General features: G+C 40.6%; 6 protein-coding genes across 6 annotated transcripts; 4 read left to right on the top strand and 2 right to left on the bottom strand.

Annotated features, from left to right (window-relative positions):
* Nucleotides 1-58: 58 nt before the first annotated feature.
* On the bottom strand, nucleotides 59-894 carry ATC70_013429 (uncharacterized protein; the record flags this gene model as incomplete). Its single annotated transcript, XM_064832593.1, has 5 exons — nucleotides 59-304; nucleotides 361-455; nucleotides 505-668; nucleotides 722-798; nucleotides 853-894. The coding sequence occupies 5 exons, from the start codon at nucleotides 892-894 to the stop codon at nucleotides 59-61; spliced, it is 624 nt and encodes a 207-aa protein (XP_064678852.1).
* A 328-nt stretch (nucleotides 895-1,222) lies between these two features.
* ATC70_013428 (uncharacterized protein) lies at nucleotides 1,223-5,346 on the top strand (the record flags this gene model as incomplete). The annotated part of the gene is made up of 7 exons (XM_064832592.1): nucleotides 1,223-1,372; nucleotides 1,426-3,165; nucleotides 3,225-3,698; nucleotides 3,758-4,092; nucleotides 4,149-4,341; nucleotides 4,398-4,636; nucleotides 4,689-5,346. The coding sequence occupies 7 exons, from the start codon at nucleotides 1,223-1,225 to the stop codon at nucleotides 5,344-5,346; spliced, it is 3,789 nt and encodes a 1,262-aa protein (XP_064678851.1).
* Nucleotides 5,347-6,187: 841 nt separating this feature from the next.
* On the top strand, nucleotides 6,188-7,057 carry ATC70_013427 (uncharacterized protein; the record flags this gene model as incomplete). Its single annotated transcript, XM_064832591.1, has 1 exon — nucleotides 6,188-7,057. One exon carries the CDS (start codon nucleotides 6,188-6,190, stop codon nucleotides 7,055-7,057), a length of 870 nt encoding a protein of 289 aa, XP_064678850.1.
* A 265-nt stretch (nucleotides 7,058-7,322) lies between these two features.
* On the top strand, nucleotides 7,323-10,316 carry ATC70_013426 (uncharacterized protein; the record flags this gene model as incomplete). The annotated part of the gene is made up of 5 exons (XM_064832590.1): nucleotides 7,323-7,973; nucleotides 8,036-8,592; nucleotides 8,645-8,792; nucleotides 8,847-9,596; nucleotides 9,654-10,316. 5 exons carry the CDS (start codon nucleotides 7,323-7,325, stop codon nucleotides 10,314-10,316), a joined length of 2,769 nt encoding a protein of 922 aa, XP_064678849.1.
* Nucleotides 10,317-15,015: 4,699 nt separating this feature from the next.
* ATC70_013425 (uncharacterized protein) lies at nucleotides 15,016-15,840 on the top strand (the record flags this gene model as incomplete). The annotated part of the gene is made up of 1 exon (XM_064832589.1): nucleotides 15,016-15,840. The coding sequence occupies one exon, from the start codon at nucleotides 15,016-15,018 to the stop codon at nucleotides 15,838-15,840; it is 825 nt and encodes a 274-aa protein (XP_064678848.1).
* A 2,356-nt stretch (nucleotides 15,841-18,196) lies between these two features.
* ATC70_013424 (uncharacterized protein) lies at nucleotides 18,197-18,574 on the bottom strand (the record flags this gene model as incomplete). The annotated part of the gene is made up of 1 exon (XM_064832588.1): nucleotides 18,197-18,574. The coding sequence occupies one exon, from the start codon at nucleotides 18,572-18,574 to the stop codon at nucleotides 18,197-18,199; it is 378 nt and encodes a 125-aa protein (XP_064678847.1).
* Nucleotides 18,575-19,887: the final 1,313 nt, after the last annotated feature.

Raw genomic sequence — 19,887 nt, 5'->3', positions numbered from 1 at the left:
TCCATTCGTTTATTGGTTCGATCCTTTCTACATTTAATCGATCCTTTCGATTTTTTAATCAGACATGGATGGCGTCTTGCTCTTCCTGTTCGCTACGAGTGTCGTCTTGGGCCAATAGCTGTTCCTGGCCACTGTCGCTGTGCGTCAACGGGTCTTCCTGTAGGTGATAAGCGTCGTCTAGGTCGTCTGTATTGTACCCTTGCACAGTGTTGAGCAGCGGCGTGCAGACATGTCTGTATTGCAGTGTATTGGTCTTGATCAGTCTCGATAGCTGATCTGTTATCCGCTTTTTTTCCACTTCATTCTAAACAACGAACAGTTATTGCGGTATTCAATCTAGCCAAAATAGACGGATATTACCAAGAAGTTGACATGAAGCACATGCACATTGAATATGGATGCCAGCATTTCCTGTACTCGTTCCACCTCAAATTGCCATTTACCACGTTTATCCACTGTTTGGGTTAGTCATTTCGCCCCGGTGTGTCTAGCCATCGAACCTACTTTTTGTCACTACAACAGCCATCTTGTTGGTAAGAAAGCGATCCTGCATGCAGTGTAGCGATTGATCCAGCAATGTCAGACTGTATGATTGAGTCATGTCTACTGTCACCACTACATAATCCATACGAGCAAGCGGCTTCTTTGGTATAGATTCAGCTGTAAAACTAGATGCTCTGTCAATGGCTTGCAGATCAAATGTGTGATGCTTGATACGTACACTTTGTAAAAGACATCTGTGCTCTTTAATAATTGTGTTGCCAAGGTTCGTTTGCCAGAGAGAGCAGGTCCAATCAACTAGAGGAGAATGCTGTTAATGTCGTGTGTTGAGCGATATTGTGGGTGGTTTACCAAGACATTGAATGGTCTGCGGGTATATTGGGGTTTAAGCATGGTGACTGAATGGAATAAATGCATCCATTAGAAGAGTATGCTTCGACAGATGAACCCAATCAATGTGACCATGTTTCCTTGTAATCCTTTCTCTCAAACCGCACTCACGGAAAGAGATTTTCCAAGGTAGAAGTAGCGCGCGCGCGCTTCCAACAAATCCTCCCCCCCTTTTTCAAATTGGATACTACTTGGTCTGGCAATTTTATTTTATTTTTCAACTGTAAATAAGCGGGTAAGAAAGAGATGTCTCTAGGATTTAGGATGCCTCGTCTCACCTTGTTTGATAGACATTGGAAATAGTTTTTCATTAGATACAAACTCTCCGATTATGAACAACAATAGTAATTCGCCTTCCACATCCAATGCTGCTCCAGCTTCTGCTGCTGCTGCTTCTCCTGCTGCAGCAACAGCGAGCAACGTCGCTTCTGATTTAACATTAAACTCATTGACAAAAGAGAAATTAAACATTGTGCTTCAAGTGAGTAGTTTATCAAAATGGCTTGAGCTGTGCACTCATCATACCCTTGATAGAGAGCAAAACAACTCCAAGCAGCAGGCGAGCAAGAAGATGGCAAAAACGAGTTTTCTCAATTGATGAATCTATTGCGTTTGCTTCAGCAACAACAAAGCCAAGCATTACAGCAGCAACTCCAAGCCAAATTACAGCAGCAACAGCAGCAACAGCAGCAGCAGCAGCAGCAAGCATCCACCTCTACGCCACCTCCTGCTGCTAATGCTGCGATTCCAGCTGCTACTATTGCTAATGCAAACATGACCAACCGTCAATTGACACCTGCCGAGCTCCAACAACAACAGCAATTGCAAATTCAATTATTACAGCAGCATTTACTGCAACAGCAAATAGCAAACAACGGTGGCACTCCTTCTCCATCTGGATCAACTCCCTCCACACCCAATGGGGCCAACAACAACTTGCAGTATCAAATGCTTGCTTACAATCTCTTATCCCAAAATTTAGCATCCAATCAATCCAGTGCAGCCAGTTCTCCTGCTACAACTGCTGCTACAGTGCCCAACACGGCTAGTCCTGTCACTATTCAACCACAACCAGTTACTGCCATGCCAGCACAGCCCATCAAAGCAGAGCCACAACCAGCACCAACACAGCCAGCACAACCTGTTGTGGAAGAAGTACCTAAAACCATGGCAGAACGACTTGTAGAAGCCATTTATTTGCAGGCCAACGAACTCAACGCACTTCGACAAAAGGTGAACAATGCCTCTGTTGTGCCCGTATTTCCTCCGCCTATTGTCGTTGCCAAGGGAGGAGACACTGGCATTCTCACAGCATTTGATTTGCTATCAGGCCAACAACGCTCTCACGCACACGCATCTCGACAGCAACGATTGCTTTTACCAGACACAGCACCACAGGGCCTCAGTCCCTCTGTCATTTTACAAGAGCGAGAGAAGCGCATAGAACAACGAGCCGAGCAAAAGCTGATTGATCTGGAGGCCATGATGGACGAAGATAAGGATCAGCGAGGACAACCTTTAGGCTATTTGTTGAACGAATACTACGATGATACAGTGAGAACTGCTTCACCAGAACGATTGCAGTCGATTGTACAGCTCAAATCATTGCAGTTGCGAGATAAGCAGCAAAAACTACGCGAGGAAATTGTAAAGAACATGGAAGAAGCCAATCGTCTGGCTAATTCAGTGGATCGTACGGCGTATCGTAAAATCATGAAGCAGACGTTGCGTGAAGCGAGATTGACCGAGAAACTGGAAAAGCAACAACGCATTGATCGAGAAAAGAAGGAAAAGCAGCGTCATTTAGACTACTTGCAAAGTGTGTGTAATCAAGGCCGCGATCTGATTGCCTGGCACAAATCGCACCAGGCCAAGATGGGAAAATTGGGCAAGGCCATTTTGCAGTTCCATGCGCATATTGACAAGGAGGAACAGCGACGCTCGGATAAGCGATCCAAGGACCGTATCAGAGCTTTGCGAAACGATGATGAGGAAGCCTACATGAAGCTGATTGATGAAGCCAAGGATACGCGTTTGACCTTGCTATTGAAACAAACTGGCACGTATCTCGAGTCGTTGACCAAGGCTGTGGTGGATCAACAGACGGAAAACATGAATTTCGAGGCAGACGAGAATGAGGAAGAAGTAGACGAAGAGATGATCCTGACTGATAGTCATGGCAACAAGGTGGACTACTTTAGAATGGCACATCGTATCCAAGAAACTGTGTCTCAGCCTAGTATTATGACAGGCGGTACACTCAAAGAGTATCAGGTAACACATTGTGCACTAGTAGCCCTGAGGCCGATGTACTGAATTATGCTTGTTTGTAGATCAAGGGCTTGCAATGGATGGTGTCCCTCTACAACAACAGGCTGAACGGTATCTTGGCTGATGAAATGGGTCTGGGTAAGACCATTCAAACCATCAGTCTTGTCACCTACTTGATCGAGAAGAAGCAGCAGAATGGCCCCTATTTGATCATTGTGCCCTTATCCACACTTACCAACTGGTCTCTTGAATTTGAAAAGTGGGCGCCTTCTGTCTCCATGATTTGCTACAAGGGAACTCCTGATATCCGTAAAAACATTCAAAAGAAGCAGATCAGACACAGAGACTTCCAAGTGCTGCTGACGACATTTGACTATATCATCAAGGACAGACCTGTGTTATCCAAGATCAAGTGGCAATACATGATCATTGATGAAGGCCATCGTCTCAAGAACACACAGTCCAAGCTAAACATGGTGCTGCGTCAGTACTATTATGCTCGTTATCGTTTGATTCTGACTGGTACTCCTCTTCAGGTACGATGCCAACACTCTCTGCTTGTAGCGTATATGTAGACACTAACATGGACATGTAGAACAACTTGCCTGAACTATGGGCTCTGCTCAATTTCACACTGCCCAAGATTTTCAACTCGGTCAAATCGTTCGAGGAGTGGTTCAACACGCCGTTTTCCAACCAGGGTGTTCAGGACAAGGTGGAGTTGAACGAAGAGGAGCAGCTATTGATTATCAAACGTCTACACAAGGTATTGAGACCCTTCTTGCTGAGACGTTTAAAGAAAGACGTGGAATCAGAACTGCCAGACAAGGTGGAAACAGTGATCAAGTGTAAATTATCTGCATTACAAGCAAGGCTGTATTCTCAAATGAAGAAATATGGTGTGCTGTTTGGCAGTAATTCAAATAATGGGTAATTGATTCTTGTTCAAATCAAGGAGGCTTTGATTATACTCACGAAATTTGCAGAAAAACTAGCATCAAGGGCTTGAACAATGCAATCATGCAATTGCGAAAGATATGTAACCATCCCTTTGTGTTTGAGGAGGTGGAGCGAGTGATTAATCCCTACAAGGCCAGTAATGAGCTTCTGTATCGAGTGTCTGGAAAGTTTGATTTGCTGGACCGCATCTTGCCCAAACTGCGAGCCACAGGACATCGGGTAAGTTGGCTGTGCTTTCAAATGTGTATCTGTGAGCGAAACTAACTCCAAGCCAGGTCCTCATCTTTTTCCAAATGACCCAAATTATGGACATTATGGAGGATTTCTGTATATACCGAGGCTATCGCCACTTGCGTCTTGATGGCTCCACCAAATCTGATGACCGATCCAATTTACTACAAGTATTCAATGCCCCTGATTCACCCTATTTCATGTTCTTGCTCAGTACAAGAGCAGGCGGCCTAGGTCTCAATTTACAGACAGCTGATACTGTCATTATCTTTGATTCAGATTGGTAAATAGAAAGAAACATATGCTCGAGTCATTTCTAATTATATGTCTTGTAGGAATCCCCATCAAGATCTTCAGGCCCAAGATCGTGCTCATCGTATCGGCCAAACCAAGGAGGTGCGCATTTTTAGATTGATTACAGAGGATTCCGTAGAGGAAAACATTTTGGCCCGTGCTCAGTACAAGCTGGACATTGACGGCAAGGTCATTCAGGCTGGTAAATTTGATCACCGTAGTACAGAAGAGGATCGTGAGGCCTTTTTGAGATCCTTGTTGGAAGATAAGGGCGGTTCATCAGACGAACCCAATGAAGCCGAAGAGGAAAGCGACGAGCTGGATGATGAAGAGCTTAATACGATTTTAAAACGTTCTGATCAAGAATTTGCTATATTCACAAAAATGGACCTGGAGAGACAGCGAGTGGATGCAGAGGAATGGCGTCGCAAGTACGGTGATAATGGCAAGAAGCCTGAACGACTGATTCAAGATTGGGAGTTGCCTGATATCTACCGCTATGACCAAATGGCTGAGCACACAAAGAAGCAAGAGACATCTATCATGGGCAGAGGCCAGCGCTCCAGAGACAGTGTGCGTTACGATGACGGTATGACTGAAAAACAATGGCTGCGACAATTCGAAGACAAAAATGAGGCTTCCTTGTCATCTGTGGATTCAGATGATAGGGCCGCTAAGCGAACTAAATTTAACAATTAACACAAACACACACCGATACAGTTACTATTAATACAATAAACTATGCCAAAGGAATGCCCACTTTCACAATAGGGCTAATTATCCTAAAGACATTTCTGACAATTTCATGAAGATTGCCTGTGCCAACAAATATATTATATGCATGTTTCATTCGATACAGGGCTGATAAATAGTACAGCCGGAAGAGAAGATTGTGTGAGCTCTCGATGGAGACATAGGATGACACATGGTATCCCATTCTACGGGATTATATAGTGCTAAATATATATATATTTATCTGTCTTCATCATGCTATTAACTGTGATAATACAAGTATATAGTAGTCAGGGCTAAACATTCTTCAATAACGTGCCCCACAGCACCAAATTCTAGTGGCTGAAATCACGATAAACACAGTTAAATCTAATATGTCAACTGTAAATGAACAAGCAAGTTTAGATACCACTTGACTCTTTCGTTACTTAGATGAGCACTAGGCTGGTGCAACATCCATTCCAAAGTCCAGAGGGCACGTGTGAATTATGCTTCAAGCAAACAGGCTTTGTAACACAACAAAAAGAAACTCTGAAGCGAGAACATCTTGTGAACAACCATCCAATCAGACTTATTTTAAAAGTTCATGATGTAGGTTGATTGGCCTCTTCTTAATTTAAAGAGCATAGCCCCTTAAATAAACCGTTTAGACAAATCCATGGAAAAGGTAAAATAAAGAGCAAGAGCCTTTTTTTTTTCGATGGACCTTGTAGATATATAAATCCTCCCTCTTTTTCTCCGTTTCTTTCTTCTTTTCTTCTTCACACTTTCTTTATCTCTTATCTCCACTATTTCATGATTTAAAACGATGCAAGATCTATTCGATACACCTCCACCATATCAAGAACAAGCCGATGGCATCTACTTGCCTGACATGGATTTGAGTGCCTGGCCGTCAAGCTACTACGGGAGAACTCGTAGAATTGATTTGGCCAAATTTTATCATGACATTTTAAAAGCAAGTGGTCCTGCTGCCGCTGCATCAATCCAAGATCATCAGCGCATTAATCGCAGTAGTAGCAGTAGTAGCAACAGTAGCAGTAGTGATACTGATACATCCGATGCAGACACCAACAGCCTATTACAACAATTCGATCAGTGGGATCACATCAGCCATGGACTTTCGACTATGCCCAAAAAGCAAGTGAGATTTACATCAGACCCACCACAGGTCTTTGAATACGAGCCCGAGTATCCTCTGCCGCAGATCCACAAGGACCACTCTTTATTCGATGATGGATGGCCTGGAAGAACCAAAACGGCCATGAAATCATCTGGATTCATCGACTTCAAGTCCAAGATTGAAGCTAAATTAGGCGCAATTAACGATCCTTCACTAATATCACAACTGGATTCGAGTAACGCAAACGTGGATGAGAGCACATTGCTTTACAACCAGGAGAATTCACCTCTCTACCGTGGATACTACCGAAATCGCAAGAGTCCTCTTGTCAAAAAGCTAAATCTCCGGCCTATTCCTAATGAACCAACTTTGGTGCTGGATACATCTCCCTCTTCTTCGAATTCGTACATGGACTCACCAGCAACTCCAAAAGATGGCCATCATTTACCGACGCCTGCCATGGGTGAATCTATTTCAACTGCATCATCATCCAATGCCTCTGTATCCAACCGCTGGCTGAAAACATTGTCTCGCATCAGAAATAGCTCTAAATAATTTAATAATAGTATATCAAACACCACATGTACATAGTAATTTTATCATTTACCCTTCCTCCTTCTACCCCCCATTTCCTATATCATGAATTAAAAGAGAAAAAAACTTCGCTCTCCAAGCCAATCATGTCTGTCTTGATCAAAAAAGGTTGTTGTTGTGTTGTTGTCCAAATGAGGAAAGGAAATTGCAAATATATCAACTCGAGATGCTATGTTGTAGTCATGTATTGCCCTTTTTTTCATTTCTTTCTATTATCTCTGTTACCATGGCAACCATGGATCACCATTCTCCCTCACAATCCACTGCCAGTGCAAGTAGTAGTAGCAGTCATAGCCCTCCTTGTTCACCTAATCCCTCTCATCCATATCAACAACAGCAACAGCAACCACAGCATCGATTGTTGAACAGAATGTCTACCTTATTTGGTGGTGGCAAAAAGAAGACTACTACAAACAACGGCGTTGCTTCGTCTTCCTCTGCTGTTCCTGTCACAGTCGAGAATGATCGTGATAATGACACTCTTGTGGCGTCTCAAGTGGATTCCATGTTCAATGAGGACAGAAATGCATCTTGTGTGGATTCAATGTACTCTTCCATCCGATCTCGCCGTTCCAACTATCCGCCTGTACCAAATCCAGATACACCTGCTCCACTGAGAACTGTGCAACTGGATAATCCAATTGTGCATTTGCCTACTCCACCTCCACAGCAACAACAGGATGAGTCTCCGTTCAAACCAAACACAAGCGCCTCCTCCTCATCGTCTTCTTCTTCTATACCCCACACACCGTCTCCTCCTCCTCCTCCTACAACTGCAAGCAACTCCACACCCATAGTAGAACAAAGAAAATCAACACCACCCAATGCCTCTTCTCAAAAGATCGAGGATGTTGAAGCACAGTTCCGCTTGCTATTGGTAAGTAAAAAAACAGCATATGACAATGAAATCTACTTGACATTCAACGCATGTTACTTTAGAGAGAATATGCTCCCTCAGCAGACCATATGAGTAGCGTCAACAATCTTACCTTTGAGCAAAAAGAAATGCTACTTCGCTCTTCAAGATCACCTGCTCTAATCAAGAAGAATTCCACCTTCTCACACGTCATGCCATCCTTTTCATTGAAAGCAACTTTTGGTATCAAGAATAAAAAGAACAGGGGCACTGTCGATCAGCAACAGTTTTTCAACACGGTCAATAATAATGGCTCATTTGCCAATGAGGTGGATTCTATGAATGGCGGAGGGCTCTTTGGCGCTGGTGGCATTAACACGTCGGGTGGTTCCGAAAATAGCAAACTCATCAATTCTGTCAAGGCAAACACTGCTCCTGGACGATACGGTCGTCCCCGCTCTGCTTTGCCTCGTCATGGAAGTAGCAATGGCAATGAGTCGTATGGCAGAAGCACGTCCCGCAGCAAGCTCAAGTCTACGCCCGAGTATTTTGTGCATTTGCTACAAGAGACACATGTCAGAGACTTGGAAGACTCGGAAGTGCTTGATCTTCGCGTGTTTTTGCGTAGTGTGGTAGTCAGGTAATTTCCTCTAGAGCGTTACTAAATGACAGCATTAACACCATCACACTAGTTGGACAAGCGAGTTCTTGGCTCAAGGTGGTTATGAAGCAATTGCAAACCTGTTCAAGCAGATGAAGGAGGCACCCAAGAGACTGCCAAATGACAACAGAATACTGCAGCATTTGGGTAAATGTCTCAAGACCATCATGACACATCAGGTAGGTATTCTGGCTTGATATTTGCCGATAGACTCTAATTTGATGAGAACGTAGTCTATGGGCACTCAAATTGTACTTACAAACCCCAGTGCTCTGTACCATATTCGAGACATCCTGTTTGGCCCTGCCAACAAGAAGCAAAAGCAAGTGTATGGCCTGGAGATCAGCACCAGAAGTCTGCTATTGAACCTGCTGTGTACATTGGCCACCATCCAAACCAACCACACATCCGAAGTGGAATACGTACACGGTTATGATGTGCTTCGCCGTCTGTTACTGGATCGTCCCTCGGATGCCCTTTCCAATGACGAGGACGACAAGAAGAACCAGCCCAAGCATGTGTCTCCTTTCCCCATCTCTCTCAAGACGGATCCCAAGGAAATCTTGCAAATGATCATGGAGAATGACCCCAATGGTCAGGCTATTGGCAGAGAATACGAATGGAATCGTGATGAGCTAAAGCCACGCTATACTGCATGGATGCGTGAGCTTCAGTACACTGTTGAGAGGCACATTGAGACTATCACCTTTTTGGCCAGTGTATTGAACTATGACTTCAACAGTGCTTATCGTCAAATCAAATCAAGACAAAATGGACAGTCTGAGCCATCTGGTAACAATGCAGAAGCATCCGGTGCTGTCATGACAGAGGAAGGTGTAGTGGATTATATTGTTACACATCTGCGTCTTATCCGTACTGTTGTAACGACACAGCCCACCACTTATACTGGCAATTATGATGAACGTGAACAGGAAAAGATGCGATTGGAGTTGATGCTCTCGGGCTTTGATAAGATCTCAAAGGTTTGTTGTAGCACAGCATGGGCTATTTTGCATCAACTGACTAAACACGTTCTATAGATTTTGATTCAGTGTCCTCACCCTACTGTGCGTTCATCGTACATCAACTATCTGAAGCCTCTTATGAATCCATGCGCTGATCTCTCGCTTCCTACTGGTGACACTACTCTGGATGAAGATGCATCGCCTCCTCCTTTGCCTGCACGCAGCAACCATCCTATCACTAGTCGCTCTGACCCTCATTTGAATCAAAGTAGTAGCCGTCCTCGTTCATTTGGTGATGATCAAGAATTCACCAGTGATAGCAGTGACGAGGATGATTATGAGATTTCAGTGTATGCAGAGGACAATTTGGATGAAACGCTGCAACATCATCACTCGCTCAGGCATCACCAGCAACTGCAACTGCAACGTCCGTCAGAAGAGGACGAATCTGAGTATGGTACTGTCAGAGACACTCAGTGGAGATATGAACAGGAGCCCTACTATGATGATATCTTTCATGATGAAGAATACATTGAAGATCATTTTAATTCAGAAGATGATGATGAGGAGGACAGAGATGATCAAGGAGATGAATCCAATATCTCTGAAAGTCGAGTAGATTATGCTTATTATAGCCAAGAAACTGATTCTCTTTACAGTGCTCATGATGACAGACAACACTCTTCTACTGCTTCCACGAGAATTGTCAACCTCAATGCTCCCACTGCTGGCCATTAAAAATCATTTATAGCATACCACCACACACACATTATACCTCTTCTTCTATCTTTCTCTCTTCCTCTTTGTCCATTACCTATGTCTATATAGCTTACATTTGTATATCTCTGTCTCCCATCTATTCCCCCTTCTTTTCGCTTTCTCCTTCTTTTACATATATATCTTTTAAAATAAACCTTTTACATACTTTACAATTTGTCGTGTATGTTTTGATACTGCCAAGAGATTTGACTTGAGAACATGATAGCGACCGTTGCTAATACTATTTTGCATCGTGTTATTTTTTTACTAACCAAGATGTTTCTTATTTTCCTCAAACAAGCTTTATCTTTGCTGCATGGTACGCCAGATGTGAGATGACTCTATATCTGAGCTTGTACAAGTAAATTCTGAGGAGTGCATGCATTTGTCTTGTCATATAAAGCAACATGTGAGAAAGACTGAAGCCAATCAATAGTTATTAAGGCAGAGAGTGCAAAAGTTGATTGGATCATGCACTTCATTCTGTGAGGCGGTTGCCTACAACTGGCTAATGTCAACTGGTCCATTCATGCTATACATTAAGAAATGAGGAGTTTGAGCCAGTCTTGCGTATTGTATTTCATGTAATGCAATGTACTCTTGTCAAAATTGTATCCATCGCCGTTTGTAGGTACAATTGCACAATGCACATTTGAGGGTGCTGCTTTTGAACTATTGATGAAGATTTCCTTGTCATGATAGTTTACACTTTAGTATGCTTGCTTCGCTGCATTGTTGGCTTTCACATTTAGACGAGCCATGGCCTTATTAAACTTTATGCACACAGGACAAGCCGTGACCTGCTTCATAAAAGCTTAAGGATTGTTATAAATCAGTGACGCTGCACATGGAACCGCTCTACCTGAACTGTAAAGCCATAAAATCCCTTAATGATTATAGCAACAACACTTGCAAACCTTATCACAGAGATAAGGCTATAAATGCGCAGCAAATCTTTGACCCTTCACCAAACCACAACTAAGGATGATTGAACCAAGCATTTTTCAATACAACAACGTTTTGCAGCACCACATCTATCAATCTCCAACTCGTGATCAGTTGTAATTAGCAGCTCTCAATAGGATTTATATAATAATCTCTGCTCAAAATTGTATTATTTCGAAAATCGTCTGTTTTAGAACAACAACCAACCTTTCAGCCTATAATCCAAGTACACTGTCAGTTTACTTGTGATGAATTCGTAACAATAAAGTCAATGATAATAATCAGTCGTTGCCAACTGTATCATCTAAAACGAAAGCAAACAGTTTTGTATTTATTACAGGGCACCTAGCTAGCTTAAATATGATAGATCTCTAGTCAACGACTACTTCATTTGAGATGGTATAAATAATAGCAATCAAATGGGACCATATTAATTGCTAGTAGTATAGTTATTTGAGAAATCAGCAAAGTTGATACGTTCTATATACTGTAGATGGATCTTAACATCTTGACATTGGGGAGACGGAATTGATTGTAGTTTCTGAAACATCAGTGCACACACATTTGACTGGAGTTATAAACAAAATATAGATGTGATATGATGCGACAAGCATCATTTATGTTGTTACATTTCAAAAATGGCTTGGCAGAAACGGAATACGGCGTAGGATGCATGCTTGTATGCTGCAACTCGCAGAATTTTGCTATAACAAGAGCGTGCTACTTTCAGAGCTCTATCATCAACATTATAAAACTTGATTTTGGACGCCTCAAACCTCCATATCATAAATACTTTTGTATAGTCTTCATAACTTTTGCTATGAGGTAAAAAATAGCAGCCTACGAGATTGAAACATATTGGAAATCAATGATAAACGACACAGGATATGTTTGGGCGTATTCTTTTATTACAAACACAAGCTTATTATAAATGACAGATCAATAGGAAATCAACTGGTTGTAACCCTTCGTTGTTCCAACCTCTGAGCCAATCAGGTTGCTTGAAAACTCCGCTGACCTAAAAAAAATTTTGCGAGGGTTTCCCTCTGTTTTGATGTGAGGCAAAATTTTAAGCGCCGCTATAATAGCAATATAGCCGCTGCTATCATCAAACTTCCCCCAAGTGCTAGAGCATGCCTTACTTACACCACCTAGCTTTAGATTCTGGCATTGAGACTCTCAATCATCACTAAAGTAAGTAGTGATAACCAAGTGGAGACAGCCTATCTACCTCCTAGTCTCGGATAGAGTCTTGTTGAGCTTCAGGGATAGGCACATCCACACAACGTAAAAAGGTATGCTTCAAAGAAACATAATAAGAATAAAGGAAAGAAGAAAAGGACATGCTACAATACTATAGGAGTATAGTAGTATGTAAGCAAGAAAGGAACACTCACGCTAGCGAGTCAAAGAAAAGCGTAACAAACACAACATCAAAGATGTTCAGAACAGCTCGTTGCTGTTGCAAGAAAAATGCATATATGAGCAACGCGCATGGTAGTAATAGTCGAGTGTAAAGCAACATGACACAAATACGCACAACTGCAAAAGCAACAGTGGTATTATAAATTTGCGATATAACGTAGTAATGACTAATGTTGTTTCATGTAAAGCCACAGAGGAAACACCCACCAACAAAAGAAAAAAAAAAGAAGAAAGCGTAACAAGGCAAGCGTCATGAGTGCGCTATCACAAGAAAGGAAGCAATCATATAAGCGTTCAAAGAAGCTTTATATCATTGCGACCAGAAGAAATAAGATACCACTTACCACAGCCATAGATACACCAGAATAGTATACGCAATTACCGGAGACAAACCACAGAACGAGCATGCACCAAATACAGCAGACCGGGAAAGACCATATTGGCAGCAGCAGCAGCAGCAGCAGCAACACCAACACCGTAGAAGAACCAAAGAACGAACATCACCAGCAGAAAGCAGACAATGACCAAAAAAGCAACCACTAGACATGATAAACCAAAGAAGAAGCAGGCAGCAGATATAGCAGAGAAGTAATGGCAGCAGCACCTACGTCAAACAGACAAATAATTATCAAAACTTAATAAACAAATTAGATTAGTGCTGATTATACATCTTCCAGTGCTATTTATTGAATGGTACCTATTATATTCCACTTTAAAGAAGCAGTATCAATTACTTGTAACAGTGCAAGACCGTGTCATCAAAAGCTAGGGTTATATTTTCAATCAAAAGGGTTTCAAAACCAATATGGTTTGATACGAAACGCGTTTTACAAAAAGATGGGTATGGAATAATGAGAGGACACCTTATCCGACGTCACGACCAGTAGATTTGGTCTCAGTCTTCTGCCGTGGCAGCCGTAACTGCTGCACTTTAATTTGAAATTTTGCAGTGGGTATTTTCGTGTTCAAATTTGACTTGATCTTACATTTTTAAACGTTTTTGCTATATTTGACTATGAAAATTGTCATTCTTATACTTTACTTTCTATTGCGTTTATAAAGAGTCATTAAAGGCGCATCGAATGATGCTGGTTACATTTAGTCTTTAGACTGAAAACAATGAACAATTTGCAAAAATATAAAAACATCATTTCTGTGAATATGTCTGTGGAATTTGGGGCTTTATAGACTAAAATTCATGGAAAAAAAGAATAAAAAAACAGTAAAGTCAACTTGATAAAGATATGTTTTATTATCAAACTGACAGGTATAAAGTAAACTGAAGTCTCTCTACTGGCCAGGTAGATGATCCTTCTTATATACTATAACAATGGATAAAAGTTCTATTAATTGGATTAACAAATAAGTCAACTCAGATCAACTAATGTCTAATCATGCTAATAAAAGACAACTCCAGCAAGCTAATCATGATTTAGCTCTGTCTGGATGAATAATTAGACTCTCATCCGAAGTACCCTGATCTATCCTTTCTATAAGGATAATTAATATCGATCTAGTAGCATGTATCCGATAGGTACAGTCTTCTTAGTCTATATTAATAGTACATATCTGAGTGTATATCGCTAAGCATACATCTTTAGCATGTATCTGGATATATGGTGGCATGTCTATAGCATATCGTATGCATGTCTATAGCATGTCTCATATATAGTACAAGTCTGTAGTACATAAAGTATCTGTAGCTAGTATCACGGATATAAGCATGTGTCTTATAGCGTGGATCATAAAGTGCACATCTGAAGCAACAAGCTCATATTGCATTAATCTTGGTGCCTATCCAGATATGGTAAACATCCGTAGTCAATGCCGGAATACAAGTATAAGTCTATAGCGCCATCCATGTCCGTGGTGCCATCTATAGCCTATATCTTATATAGTATGAATCTTATACAGTGCGCGAAAAAAACGTTCCAGTGTTTTGCCAATTCGTAGTTTTACACTTACAGCTCTGTCAATTTTTTCCAGTTTTAAAACTAAAGTAAGACTACGAAAGCTTGAGTTTTTAGCCACAAAATGAGCTACTAAAATAATTGATACAGTAGATATTAAGCAAGTGCAACTGACGTAAAGTAAAAAATTTCGATTTCGTAAAATTGGAAATATCGCTTGATGACCTTATTGTTTGTATATATTTCACGAAAATAATCTGAGAGCCGTAATTTTTTATATCAGTTATGTTTAAAATGTTAGTTATCCGAGGAATGCTTAAAAAAGTATAAAGAAGCCTGAGATTTTGGTCTTTTCCCTCATTATATTTTACCATCTTTACTTCATCACTTTTTTTAACATGACACGTCCCATTCCTCAAGAGGTTCAAGGATTTGTCAAGGCTCTTTTCAACCAAGGTTGTTCCCTCCGTGCCATTCAAAAAATTTTCCCAAATTTGTCCGTCAGTGTACTTTCTCGCTATAGGAAGAAGTTTCTTGGTCATTCAAAACATGCCAAACCCGGAAAACGCAGCAAAATCACTACGCAAAATATGAACTACATTGAGAGAAATCTCCGCAATGGTAATTTAAACGGCCCCAAGGGTGTGCAGTGCTACCTTGCTCATATGGGAGTTCAGATGACTTTGAGGAATATACAGTATATACTCAAGCGCAAAGGGTTCAAGGCTAAAAAAAAGGTAAAAGCCAATTTCGTGTCTGCGGAGAACCGGAAAAAACGTCTTGTGTGGGCCAAGAGACATAGACATTTGACTGCGAACGATTGGCGTAAATGGGGATTTTCCGATGAAACCAGGGTCAACATGTGGGGATCTGACGGCGAATCTTTCTACTGGACTGACAGGCCCACTGAGTTGATGCCTCATCAAACTGAGGCTCAAGTTCAGGGAGATGGTGGTGGCGTTGTTTTCTGGGGCATGATAACAGCGGAGGAACCCAGCTATGGTTCCACCATTACCGAAGGAACTGTTAACTCAGAAGTTTATGTTGTAATTCTGGACTCATCTTTGCTAGACACTATCGAGTACTATGGGCTGGACAAGAAAACGTTTAGATTCCAGCAAGATAACGCAAGACCACATACTTCTGGTCCCATTAAAAAATGGTTCACGCATCACGGATTCTCTGTTCAAAATGTCCTTGATTGGCCTCCCCCAAAGCCCTGACCTAAACCCCATTGAACATGTCTGGCATCAACTAAAACGTCGTTTGAACAAGTACCCTACTAGGGCCACCAACATTTCTGAGTTAGAAGACAGAATTGAACAGGAATGTTATAAATTCACAAAAGAAGACTGTCTTAAATACATAGGCAGCATGCCACGCCGAATCAAAGCGGTTATCAAGAGTAAAGGTGGTCCAACTAAATATTGAGCTTTTTTATAAGATTTAATAAATTCGACTTTTCACTTTTCATGAGGCTACCATTCTTTTTCTAATTACGTGAATAAAGTGCATAATATATCATCTGATAGCCAACTACTTAGGCTATTTATGGAACTAAGAAAACCCCAGTAGCTTTGATATTTGCAGAGAAAACTGGCTATAAGTGCAATTTGGCAAAACACTGGAACGTTTTTTTCGCGCACTGTAGTACTAGCGTATCTGAAGTCCATATCCTCTTATAGTATAAATCGGTATCGTACTACATTGTGTTTAGGATATAGATCATCTCTGAGAGGCAAATGTATTAGGCGTTGTATATTACATAAGAGGATCTGAGAATGAGCTGAGATGCATAGTAGAAGTGAGAGGTCTTTATTCAAGCAGCACGAAGGAACATGAGTGGTGCCATCAAATGGCTAATCTATATCCTGGTTCCTAGAGAGTGGTAGCCTATGGTCTTTCGTCCCTGGAAGTGGGTTTCAATTCCGACAAATGTTCTTCCGTCAAAGCTATTAGGAAGAACATTCTATCCTGGATCATCTTTGTTGTTTATCCTTGACTGGTGGTTCATGAGTTCTGATGCAGCACATCCTCGTTACTGGTTCAAGGCTTATACAATTATCCCGCATTCAAGATCAAGGTCCTATTGCTGCGGCACTGTCAAATAACTATAAATACCTTTGATATCTACACTAGTTTTGATCCCTATTCAATCTTGGAATAACATAATAAATATATTCAGTTCTAATTGTATTTACTCTGTCTATATTTCATTATTCTAAACACATTGTTGTGCCAGAAGGGCTACAACTGTCTATAAGATTAAGGTATTCTTGATGGGTAGATATGTCTGTGTTGTGCAACAACATGGATAAGCTACGATAAGTGAAGTGCATCTCAGCTATCTAAATACTGAGGTTCACCAGATGTGATAAGCGTTATACAAGGTAAATTGCTACTTTGGCATTCAGAACTTAGTATAAATAGAATAACTCTTGTCTTCATCAATAAATCTTTAGTTTTTGTGTCTGATCTTATTCAAATAAGTCTTTCCTTGTTTTTATAATATCGAACATTTTTTATAAGCTACAAATAATAATCCTTTTATTCTTTGTGCTTAACATACATCTAATTCAGTGCACATATAGTTTGTATCTAAATCTGGTAACTGAATGAACTGTCGGAATGCAGATCATAGTGGATGTATTCCGCAAGCGTAATTGACTTACTCTTCTAGCAATGCAACCGACTACCCCCTTCGTTTTAGGTCGAATTCTGTTCAAATCTAGTCATTTTTAAGCACGAATAACTCATGTCACAAAGCGTTTTGAGGGCTTGGATTAGTACCACACGCCTCCTTTTGGCCATGCTTTACTTCCTGATGCTTTATCTCAAAATTCTTTGGTTCATTGCAAATCCATGAAAATTCGCATATTTTCCATGTGTATTAGCAAGGGAAAATTCTTGAAAATCAAACGATCGCGTTTTTCACCTCAAAAATGAAGACTTTTCTTATGATACATATTAGATCAAATTGATTGTAAAAATGGAATGCAACAAAACCCTTTCTATGAGGCTTGTATATGCTAAATTTTGACATATTCACAGAAAACCTGTTTTCATATTTTTGAAAATTGCTCATTATTTTCAGTCTAAAGACTAAATGTAACCAGCATCATTCGATGCGCCTTTAATGACTCTTTATATACGCAATAGAAAGTAAAGTATAAGAATGACAATTTTCATAGTCAAATATAGCAAAAACGTTTAAAGGATGTCAGATCAAGCCAAAATTGAACACAAAAATGACAACTGCACAAACCCAAATTTGAGTGCCGCAGCGACAGCTGCTGTGGCAGAAGACTGAGGCCAAATTTACTAGCCGTGACGTCGGATAGGGCGCCCTCTCATTTTTCCATATCCCCGTTTTTTTTTCCTTTTGCAAAACGCGTTTAGTATCAAACCATGTTGGTTTGGAAACCGTTCGAATGATAATAACACTCCAACTTCTGATCACACTCCCTTGTATTGCTAAAAGAACTTGGCACTGCTTCTTTGAAGAGGAGTATAGTAGGTACCATTCGATAGACGAGCACTGGAAGACGTAGAATCAGTACTAATAACTGAATTTGTTTGTTAGGTTCTGATAATTTTTTTGCCTGTTTGACGTGGGTGCTGCTGCCATTCCTTTTCTGCTTTCTCTACTGTCTGCTTCTTGGTCTTTGTCTGGTCTCTGCTGGTGTTGCTTATTGTTTGGTCTTTGTCTGGTCTCTGGTGTCGTTTGTTCTCCGGTTTTTCCGTGGTGCTGGTGTTGCTGCTGCTGTTGCTAATATGGTCTTCTCTGGTGTACTGTGTCTGGTGCATGCTTTTTCTTTGGTCTATATCCGGTGATTGCGTATCCTCTGGTCTATCTGTGGTGGTGGTAAGTGGTAAGTATCTTCTTTCTTCTGGTCGGAATGATATAAAACTACTTTGAATGTTTGTATTATTGCTTCCTTTCTCGTGATAATGCATTTTATCATGATATTTACTTTGTTGCGCTTTCTTCTTCTTTCGCTGGTTACGTTGCCTCTGTGGCTTCACATGAGACAACGTTAGTCATTATGTTGCAGTGCAAACTTATACCACCATTGCTTTTGCAGTTTTGTGTGTTTGCGTTACTTTACATTCGACTATTACCATGCACTTTGCTCATGTATGCAATTTTGTTGCAACAACGAGCTCTTTTGAGCATCTCTGATGTTGTACTTGTTATACTTTTCTTTGAATCGCTTTGTGTGAGTATCCATTTTTTGCCCATGTACTACTATACTCCTATAGTGGTATGTTCTTTTATTTTTTCCTTTATTATTGTTATGTTTCTTTGAAGCATGCCTTTTTTTTACGTTGTGTGGATGTGCCTATCCCTGAAGCTCAACAAGACTCTATCCGAGACTAGGAGGTAGATAGGCTGTCTCCACTTGGTTATCACTACTTACTTTAGTGATGATTGAGAGTCTCAATGCCAGAATCTAAAGCTAGGTGGTGTAAGTAAGGCATGCTCTAGCACTTGGGGGAAGTTTGATGATAGCAGCGGCTATATTGCTATTATAGCGGCGCTTAAAATTTTGCCTCACATCAAAACAGGGGGAAACCCTCGCAAAATTTTTTTTAGGTCAGCGGAGTTTTCAAGCAACCTGATTGGCTCAGAGGTTGGAACAACGAAGGGTTACAACCAGTTGATTTCCTATTGATCTGTCATTTATAATAAGCTTGTGTTTGTAATAAAAGAATGACCAAATGAATACAGTTTAAAGCCTTTATGTTATATCGAATGTTATAGCAAGGTCTCACACTAAAGGTTTTTGGCTATTCTTAGGTCCTTTGGTTAAATCATGCTAATCATGATTTACAAATCAGTTGTTGGCTAGATAGTAAACCTATTTGTATTATAGTTCCTCATCATACTGTAAACCCTAGCATAATGAAAAAGTGTATAAATGCATCCTTGGGATGCATACTCAATAAAAGTGTAATTCTTTGGCAGATTCAATTTTACATTGTATTTTGACATAACACTTTATTTAAAAGTAAGATAAGATGCAGTTATTCTATCTGGCATTTATTACACAGTTTTATGCCAAAGATATTCTTTAATAAATTCATTATGATGTGAGGAAAATCATATAAGTACAGCAGTACGCTAAATTAAAAAGTTGCTGATTTCAAGTTTTTGTTGCATAATTGGCATGTTGGTAATTCATACTTTGAAAACTAGGTAGCCGTAGCATGCTTTGTTCCACTCTATTAAGCCTTTTAGTTTAAGGTATTCATATTACTTTTGGATA

This window comes from Mucor velutinosus (assembly GCF_035048745.1).
Source record: "Mucor velutinosus strain NIH1002 chromosome Unknown tig00001575, whole genome shotgun sequence".
In the NCBI taxonomy this organism is placed as follows: domain Eukaryota; kingdom Fungi; phylum Mucoromycota; class Mucoromycetes; order Mucorales; family Mucoraceae; genus Mucor; species Mucor velutinosus.
Note: the sequence above shows the minus strand (reverse complement) of the source record. Positions and strands in the feature narration are given on the sequence as shown.